Source organism: Anser brachyrhynchus, assembly GCF_964034855.1.
Source record: "Anser brachyrhynchus genome assembly, chromosome: 32".
In the NCBI taxonomy this organism is placed as follows: domain Eukaryota; kingdom Metazoa; phylum Chordata; class Aves; order Anseriformes; family Anatidae; genus Anser; species Anser brachyrhynchus.
In genome coordinates, this window is record NC_137725.1 from 192538 (window position 1) to 202244 (window position 9707).

The window sequence follows — 9707 nt, forward strand, 5'->3', positions numbered from 1 at the left end:
CCCCCAGTGCCCCCCAGCACCCCCAGTACGGCCAGTATCCCCCAGTCCTCCCAGTCCCCCCAGTACTCCCCAGTACCTCCCAGTCCCCCCAGTACCTCCCAGTCCCCCCGTTTCCTCAGTGCCCCCAGTGTCCGCCAGTACTCCCCAGTGCCCCCAGTACTCCCCAGTCCCCCCAGCCCCCCCAGTACCTCCCAGTCCCCCCATTTCCCCAGTGCCCCCAGTATCCCCCAGTACTCCCCAGTACCTCCCAGTGTCCCCCAGTACTCCCCAGTCCCCCCAGTACTCCCCAGTACATCCCAGTCCCCCCAGTACCTCGCAGTCCCCCTGTACTCCCCAGTCCTCCCCAGTACTCCCCAGTACCTCCCAGTTCCCCCAGTACATCCCAGTCCCCCCAGTACCTCCCAGTCCCCCTGTACTCCCCAGTCCCCCCAGTACTCCCCAGTCCCCCCAGTACTCCCCAGTCCCCCCAGTACTCCCCAGTACATCCCAGTCCCCCCAGTACCTCGCAGTCCCCCTGTACTCCCCAGTCCTCCCCAGTACTCCCCAGTACCTCCCAGTTCCCCCAGTACATCCCAGTCCCCCCAGTACCTCCCAGTCCCCCTGTACTCCCCAGTCCCCCCAGTACTCCCCAGTCCCCCCAGTACTCCCCAGTACATCCCAGTCCCCCCAGTACCTCGCAGTCCCCCTGTACTCCCCAGTCCTCCCCAGTACTCCCCAGTACCTCCCAGTTCCCCCAGTACATCCCAGTCCCCCTGTACTCCCCAGTCCCCCCAGTACTCCCCAGTCCCCCCAGTACTCCCCAGTCCCCCCAGTCCCCCCAGTACTCCCCAGTCCCCCCAGCACTCCCCAGTATGTCCCAGTCCCCCCCAGTACTCCCCAGTACCTCCCAGCCCCCCCTCCAGCCCTCCCAGTTCCCCCCCCCCCCCAAAAAAAAAAAATCTCCCTCCGGAAGCGTGAAATCCCCCGATTTCCACCCAAAAATCCGGGGGAGGTGTGTGTGGAGGGGGGGGGGGGGACGGACACCCCCCCTCTCCCCGCCCCCCCGGGGCCAACCCCCCCCCCCCCCCCCGTTATTTATGGGGCGGGGGCTCACAGGGCGCCCCCCCCAACCCCAAATCCCCCCCCCCAAAAAAAAACCCGGGGGGGGGGAGATGGGGAAGGGGGAGGGGATGCGGGGGGGGCTTCACCGCGTCCCCCCCCCCCCGCCGTGGCCTCGCCCCCCCCCCCCAAAGGGGGCGGGGAGGGCCCCGGGGCCCGCCCCCCCCCCCCGGAGCCGCCCCCGCGCACATGCTGGGAGCGGAGCGCAGCCGGTAAGAGGCGCCGCGAGCCCCCCCCCGTGGCCGTGCCCCCCCCCTCTTTACCCCCTTACCCCCCCCCAAAAAAAAAACCCAAAAAATTTGGGGTCCCCCCCCCCGCGGTTTCCCTAAAATCGAGGCGCAAAGCTCGCCCCCCCCCCCCCAAAATCCGGCCCACGCGTGTCTACGTGGGTGGGGATTTTTTTTTTTGGGGGGGGGGGGGCGGGGAGAGGAGAGGACTCAGCCCTGGTGCCCCCCCCCCCCCCCAAAAAAAAATAATCCGTACAGCTGCCCCCCACCCCCCGTTTAGAGGGGGGGTGCCCAACTTTAGGGTGCGCCCCCCCCCCCCGGGAAGGATCCGGCCCCCCCTATGCTCCCCGCATCCCCCCCCCAAATTCTCCCCGCCCCCCCCCCAAAAAAATAATTACGGGTGGCCCTATGCAGCCCCCACCCCACCACGATGGAGCGGGACCCCCCCCTTCCACGAGTGTCCCCCCTCTGCGTGTCCCCCCCCCCATGTGTGTCCCCCCCCCCCCGGGCCCCCCCCGGGTGTCCCCCCCCTCCCCGTTTGCCCCCAGACCCCCAAAAATGCGGGGGGGGGGGGGGGGGGGGGGGACACCACATCCACCCCACCCCATCACGGGGGGGCCCACAGGGACCGATCCTGGGGGGGGGGGGGGTCTTAACAGACCCTCATCATTTTTTTTGGGGGGGGGGTCCTGGCCCCCCCCCCCCCCCCGCGGTGCTGGGGCCGCCGCCAGCCCCCATTGTTCGCCCCCGGCCCCGCTGGGACGGGGCGGGGAGGCGGGGGGGTAGGGGGGGGGCCTAATCCGGACCAGCTGCTGCGGCCCCCGCCGACATCTGCCCCGCAGCTGCGTGGCCCCCCCCGGAGCTGCGGCCGTGGGAGCGGGACCCTTGCACGCCCCCCCCCCCCCCAATGTGTGTGTGTGTGTCCCCCCTGCTCGGTGTCCCCGGGGGGGGGCCGTTGGCCGGTTGTGCAAGGCGTAACGGCCGCGGCGCTGGGCACCGGGTGCTGGAGAGGCTGGGTGCTGGTGCAAGGAGGGGGGGGGGGGCACCGATATGGGTGTGCAAGGGGTGGTGGCACCCGTGTGGCATCCCTGGCACCAATATGGGTGTGCAAGGGGTGGGGGCACCCGCGTGGCATCCCTGGCACTGGTATGGGTGTGCACGGGGTGGGGGCACCGATATGGGTGTGCAAGGGGTGGGGGCACCCGTGTGTACGGGTGTGCACGGGGTGGGGGCACCCGTGTGGCATCCCTGGCACCAGTATGGGTGTGCAAGGGGTGGGGGCACCCATGTGTACGGGTGTGCATGGGGTGGGGGCACCCGTGTGGCATCCCTGGCACTGGTATGGGTGTGCAAGGGGTGGTGGCACTGGTACGGGTGTGCACGGGGTGCTGGCACCCATGTATATGGGCGTGCAAGGGGTGGTGGCACCCGTGTGGCATCCCTGGCACTGGTACGGGTGTGCATGGGGTGGGGGCACCGATATGGGTGTGCAAGGGGTGGGGGCACCCGTGTGGCATCCCTGGCACTGGTACGGGTGTGCATGGGGTGGGGGCACCGATATGGGTGTGCAAGGGGTGGGGGCACCCGTGTGTGTGGGTGTGCAAGGGGTGGGGGCGCCTGTGTGGCATCCCTGGCACTGGTACGGGTGTGCAAGGGATGGGGGCACCCGTGTGTACGGGTGTGCAAGGGGTGGGGGTACCCGTGTGGCATCTCTGGCACCAATATGGGTGTGCAAGGGGTGGGGGCACCCATGTGTACGGGTGTGCAAGGGGTGGGGGCACCCGTGTGTATAGGTGTGCATGGGGTGGGGGCACCCGTGTGGCATCCCTGGCACTGGTACGGGTGTGCACGGGGTGGTGGCACCGATATGGGTGTGCAAGGGGTGGTGGCACCCGTGTGGCATCCCTGGCACCGACACGGGTGCACCCTCGTGCACTTCGGGGTCCTGGCACGTGCGTGGCCTCGTGTGTGTGTGCACCGGGGTGCTGGCATCCACGTGGCATCGCTGGCACTGATATGGGTGTGCACAGGGTGCTGGCACCCATGGGGCACTGATATATGGGTGTGCACCGGGGTGCTGGCACCCACGTGGCACCGATATATGGGTGTGCAGCAGGGTGCCAGCACCCACGTGCCGTTGCTTACACCAACGCGGGTGTGCACAGGGTGCCGGCACCCACAGGGCACCGATATACGGGTGTGCGTCAGGGTTCTGCCACCCATGTGCCATTACTTACACCAACACGGGTGTGCACAGGGTGCCAGTACCCATGGGGCACTGATATATGGGTGTGCACCGGGGTGCTGGCACCCACGTGGCACCGATATATGGGTGTGCAGCAGGGTGCCAGCACCCACGTGCCATTGCTTACACCAATGCGGGTGTGCACAGGGTGCCAGCACCCATGGGGCACTGATATACGGGTGTGCACCGGGGTGCCAGCACCCACGTGCCATCGCTTACACCAACACGAGTGTGCACAGGGTGCTGGCACCCACAGGGCACTGACATCTGGGTGTGCACCGGCGTGCTGGCACCCACGTGCCATTGCTTACACCAACACGGGTGTGCACAGGGTGCCGGCACCCACGTGGCACCGATATACGGGTGTGCACCAGGGTGCCGGCACCTGCGTGCCATCGCTTACACCAACACGAGTGTGCACAGGGTGCCAGCACCCACAGGGCACTGATATCCAGGTGTTCACTGGGGTGCTGGCACCCGCGTGGCACCGATATATGGGTGTGCATCAGGGTGCTGCCACCTGTGTGCCATCATTTACACCAACACGGGTGTGCACAGGGTGCCGGCACCAGCGTGGCACCGACACAAGGGTGTGCAGCAGGGTGCCAGCACCCGCGTGCCATCGCTTACACCAACACGGGTATGCACAGGGTGCCGGCACCCATGGGGCACTGATATACAGGTGTGCACCGGGGTGCTGGCACCCACGTGCCATCGCTTACACCAACACGGGTGTGCACAGGGTGCCGGCACCAGCGTGGCACCGACACATGGGTGTGCACAGGGTGCCAGCACCCGCGTTCCATTGCTTACACCAACACGGGTGTGCACAGGGTGCCGGCACCCGTGCCCCGTCACCCTCCCGTGCCCTGGCGTGCCCCCACGGGTGCCAGCACCCCGTTGCACGCCCGCGTGCCGGCACCGTGGCCCCGCGGCCCCGCTCGGCAAACACTCGACGGCGCCGCGCAGCCGGGGCTGGCACCGCCGGCACCCAAGGGAGGGGGGGGGGTCCCCAGAGCCGGGGTTTTGGGGACGGTTTGGGGACACGGGGGGCGGGGGGGGGGGGGGGATTCGGTGGCCGTCCGGTGCCCCCCCCCCCCCGGGGGCCGGATCCTGCCATCTGGCCCCCGCCTCCGCCGGCCGCTTAACCCGAGGCCGCCCGGGGGCTGATCCAATTTGCCGGGCGCCGCGGGTATTTCGGGAACAAGCGGCCCTGTGTTGCGCGGCCCCGCTGACCCCGCTCCGTGCCCCCGTAACCTGGGGGGGGGCCCTGACCCCTGCGTGCCCCCCCCCGCCATGGGATGCCTCGGGGGCCAGGGCCTTGTCCGGGACAACCCCGATCCCTTTTGTCTGGGCCCTCTGCATATAAGGCGCCCCGAATCCTGCCCAGGACCCCGCAAAATGTCCTAGGATCCCTCAAAATGCTCCAGGACACCCCAAAGTGTCCCAGGGTCCCCCAAAACGTCCCAGGGTCCCTCAAAATGTCCCAGGACACCCCAAAGTGTCCCAGGACCCCACAAAACGTCCCAGGACCCTCCCAGCCCCATCCTGCTCTGCCCCCCCCTTGCTCCCAGGCCCCTCCCCAGAGCCCCGTGCCCAGTCCTGGGGTGCTCCCAGTATGGGGCCGGGCTCGTGCAGCTCAGCCCCACACCGGTACGGGGGCACGGGGGGTGGGGGGGGGACGGGAAGGAGTCCTGGTGCTGGGTCCCGCTGTGGGGTCCTGGGAGAGGGAAGTGGTGGGGGGCCTGGTGCGGGATCCCGGGAGAGAATCCCAGTTTGGGGTCCTGGTTTGGGATCCCAGTTTGGAATCCCAGTTTGGGGTTTCAGGAGAGAATCCCAGTTTGGGATCCTGGTTTGGGATCCCAGTTTGGGGTCCTGGTTTGGGGTTTCAGGAGAGAATCCCAGTTTAGGGTTCCGGTTTGGGGTTCCAGGGGAGAATCCCAGTTTGGGATCCTGGTTTGGGGTCCTGGTTCAGGGTCCTGGAAGAGAATCCCAGTTTGGGATCCCAGTTTGGGATCCCAGTTTGGGGTGTCAGGAGAGAATCCCGGTTTGGGATCCCCGTTTGGGATCCCAGTTGGGGATCCTGGTTTGGGGTCCTGGTCTGGGGTTCCGGGAGAGAATCCCAGTCTGGGGCCCCAGGAGGGAGTCCCAGTTTGGGGTCCTGGTTTGGGGTGCTGGTGCAGGATCCCGTTGTGGGGTCCTGGCGTTGGTCCCAGGAGCAGGTCCCAGCGGGGCTCCCAGTTTGGGGTGCCGGTGCAGGGTCCCGGTGCAGCATCCCGGTCCTCCCGGGATTTTGTGTCCCCGGGGGAGGATCCCGGTGGGGATCCCGGTTTGGGATCCCGCTGGGGGTCCTGGATTTGGGTCCCGGTGCTGGCTCCCGGTACTGGGACCCGGAATTTGGTCCCGGGGGAGAATCCCGGTGGGGATCCCGGTTTGGGGTCGCGCTTTGGGATTCCGGGGGAGAATCCCGGCGTGAGGACCCTCTTTGGGGTCCCGGTAGGAAATCCCCCTTTGGGGTCCCCCTTTGGGGTCCCGCTTTGGGGGGGGGTCCCGGCGCGATCTCCGGGGCCGCCCGTTCCCCTCGCTCCGCCCGACGCCCTTCGGCGGCCGGTAACGGGGCCCCGGGGCCGCCGGGAGCGGGGCAGGGGAAGGGGAAGGGGAAGCGGCGGCCCCTCGGCTCCGTTTCACCGACCCCAACCACCGGGGGGGGGTCCCCGGGGGTCCCGACGACCGAGGGGCGGTGCCCGGGCACCGGGCGCGGCTGCGCAGAGCCCGGGCGGCGGCGGGAGGCAACGCTCGGCGGGGCCGGCACCGGCACCGGGACCGGAGGTGGGGGGCACGCGTCCCTCTCCCCCCCCCCCCTTTTCCCCTCCCGTCCCCCCCCACTTCACCCCCTTCCCTTGGGGGGGGTCCCAGGACCGGGGGCTGGGGGGTCCCGGGGACGGTTATGGGGTGGGGGTCCCGGGACTGGTTACGGGGTGGGGTCCCGGGGCCGGTTACGGGGGGGTTCCCGGCATCGGTTGCGTGGGGAGGGGGTCCCGGGACTGGTTGCGAGGGGGGGGTCCCGGAATCGGTTGGGTGGGGGACGTGGGTGTCCCGGGACCGGTTGCGAGGGGGGGGTCTCGGGAGCAGTTGGGCGGTCCCGGGACCGGCTGGGGGGGGTCCCGGTAGTGGTTGCATGGGGGGGGGGGTCTCGCAACGTGTCTGGGGGTCCCAGCGTTGTTCCAGCCCTGGGGGGGGGGACGGGGACGCAGCCCCCGGAGCCCCCCACGTTGCTTGGAAAGCCCCGCCCCACCCCAAAAAAAAGGGGAAAAAGGGGGGTGTGGTGTCGCCATTTGGGGATGCGTGGGCCTTATCGTGATGGGGGGGCAGCGCCGTGCCCCCTGTCCCTATGGGGAGGTGACGGTCCCCATCCTAACTGGGGGGGCGCAGTGCCGCTCCCCCCTCCCTAACTGGTGGGAACGGGGCGGCGGTGCTGGGTCCCCTGTCCCTAACCGGGACCAGCGTGGGGTCCCCGTGGCGGGGTGGGTGCTGCGTGGGGGGGTTCTGCGTGCCCTGTCCCCTCCGGTGTCCCCATCCCCACGCGTCCCCGTCCCCACCAGTGTCTCCGTCCCCACCGGTGTCCCCAGCGGTGTCCCCACTGGTGTCCCCACTGGTGTCCCCGTCCCTCTTGTGGGCTCTGGTTCCTCTCGGCGGTCTGCGCCGCTGCCTCATGCCGGCCCTAAAATGTCACCTCCGGCGTCAGTGGGGCCACCCACCGTGTCCCCAGCACCACAGCAGCGTGGGGACGGATCCAGTGGCCCCGCTCTGCACCCCGGGCAGCTCGGAGGCGCATCTCTTATCGCTGCCATCCGGATTTCCTCTCTGAGTCATTTCTGCTCCGTTGCGGCCACCCGGCGCCGAGCGCGAGACGCCGTGTGCGTGCCCGTACCGTGACGCTCGGCGCGCACAGCTGTGCGTCCCCGGTGCCGCCAACCCCGGTGCTTTCCTCCCCGCAGGTCTCCGCCGGGCGCCGCGTCCTGGCGGCGCTGAGCTCGCCGGGCGGGCGGGCAGCCATGGGGAGCATCTACAAGGAGTACTTCAACACGGAGAAGATCCGGGAGCACTACAACTTCACCAAGGAGGAGCCGGAGGGCTTGCCCAGCACCTCGCGGTGGGCGGTCTCCATCCTCATCGTCGTGCTGTGCTGCTTCATCGTGCTGGAGAACCTGCTGGTGCTCATCTCCGTCTGCCGCAACAAGAAGTTCCACTCGGCCATGTACATCTTCATCGGGAACCTGGCCTTCTCCGACCTGCTGGCCGGCTTGGCCTTCATGGCCAACATCCTGCTCTCGGGGACCACCACCTTCCGCCTGACGCCGGTGCAGTGGTTCGTGCGGGAGGGCACGGCCTTCGCCACGCTGGCCGCCTCCGTCTTCAGCCTGTTGGCCATCGCCATCGAGCGCCACGTGGCCATCACCAAGGTGAAGGTCTACAGCAGCGACAAGAACTGCCGCATGGTGCTGCTCATCGGCGCGTGCTGGGTGATCGCCGCCGCCATCGGCAGCTTGCCCATCATGGGCTGGAACTGCATGAGCGACCTGCACGACTGCTCCACCGTCCTGCCCCTCTACTCCAAGCGCTACATCCTCTTCGTCATCACCATCTTCACCCTCATCCTCCTCACCATCGTGGGGCTCTACAGCCGCATCTACTGCATCGTGCGCTCCAGCCACGCCGAGATCGCCAGCGCCCAGACCCTGGCCCTGCTCAAGACGGTCACCATCGTCCTGGGGGCCTTCATCATCTGCTGGCTGCCGGCCTTCATCATCCTCCTCATGGACGCCTCCTGCCCCGTCCGGGCGTGCCGGATCCTCTACAAGGCGAACTATTTCTTCGCCTTCGCCACCCTCAACTCGGCCGCCAACCCCATCATCTACACGCTGCGCAGCAAGGACATGCGCCGGGAGTTCCTGCGGGTGCTGTGCTGCTGCGGGGCCGGCCGGGGGAGCGAGCCCCCGGGGCGCTGCATGCTGCCGCTGCGCAGCTCCAGCTCGCTGGAGCGCTGCACCCAGAAGCACGAGCTGCCCACCTCGCCCATCACCCGCGAGTGCACCACCTCCGTCTGAGGGGTCCCACGGACACCCCACGGATGCCACGTGGACGCCCCATGGACATCCCATGGACACGTCACGGATGTTCCATGGACACCCCATGGATATTCCATGAAAATCCCATGGACATCCCATGGATACTCCATGGACACCCCGTAGATGCTCCATGGACCCCCCATGGACACCCCATGGATGCTTCATGGACACCCAGGGACACCCCGTGGGTGCCCCATGAACGCCCCGTGGATATCCCATGGATATCCCAGAGATGCTCCATGGATATCCCAGGGTTGCCCCAAGGACAACCCATGGAAACCCCATGGAAACCTCATGGATACCCCATGGGTGTCCTGTGGATGTCCCATGGATACCCCATTGACACCCTATGGATACCCCATGGAAATCCCATGGGTGTCCTGTGGATGTCCCATGGATAACCCATGGAAACGCCATGGATACCCCATGGAAACCCCATGGACACCCCAAGGATTCCCCATGGAAACCCCATGGCCACCCTATGGCCACCCCATGGCCACCCCATGGCCACCCCTGGCCCCCCATGGCCCCACAGACACCCCACAGCGGGCACAGCGGTACGAAGGGCGCCGTTTCGGGGGCCGGGCTTCCCTTTCCAGGTACGGACGGACGGACAGATCCCCCCCACGCACACCCTCCCAACCCCCCTCCCCGTCTCCTCGCCATCCCGTGCCGCGTGCGTGTGCGCGGGCACGGCCACGCGTGCTCCTTCCCACGCCCTGCCCGAGCCCCGGGGCCGCCGCCGGGACCCGTTGGACGGGTCGGCGCGGCACCGCCGGCGCCGGTGGCGAATTCCCTTCCCCGTGGGGCTCCCCGGGCTCGGGAAAAAACCCAGCCCCGTGGGAAACGCCGTGGGGTGGAGGTGAGGGGGGGGGTATTTTTTTTTGGGGGGGGGGGGGGGACCAGCGTCCTCCCACCGCGTGCTGGCGCGCGGATGGGGCCCCGCCGCGGACCCCCGACCCCGGCACCCCGCCCACGGGCGATGTTTGTATTAAAACGTGGCTTTTC

The 9707-nt window shown here is 68.4% G+C and overlaps 1 protein-coding gene across 4 annotated transcripts; it reads left to right on the forward strand.

Moving 5' to 3' along the window:
• Window positions 1-1253: 1253 nt before the first annotated feature.
• Window positions 1254-9707, forward strand: S1PR2 (sphingosine-1-phosphate receptor 2). Of its 4 annotated transcripts, none has more exons than XR_013942648.1 (3): window positions 2991-3085; window positions 3119-6399; window positions 7569-7708. XR_013942648.1 is itself a non-coding variant. In XM_080571511.1 (2 exons), the coding sequence occupies exon 2, from the start codon at window positions 7626-7628 to the stop codon at window positions 8676-8678; it is 1053 nt and encodes a 350-aa protein (XP_080427637.1). In that variant the 5' UTR covers window positions 1254-1310; window positions 7569-7625; the 3' UTR covers window positions 8679-9707. The 4 variants fall into 4 exon arrangements, 2 of the variants coding, with proteins under 2 accessions (XP_080427637.1, XP_080427636.1); XR_013942649.1 differs by having other exon boundaries at window positions 3030-3295; window positions 4253-6399; XM_080571511.1 differs by lacking the exons at window positions 2991-3085; window positions 3119-6399 and adding an exon at window positions 1254-1310 and having other exon boundaries at window positions 7569-9707.

Coding starts and splice junctions, on each gene's coding strand:
- S1PR2 (XM_080571511.1), top strand. CDS start 7,626: ATGGGGAGCATCTACAAGGAGTACTTCAACACGGAGAAGATCCGGGAG.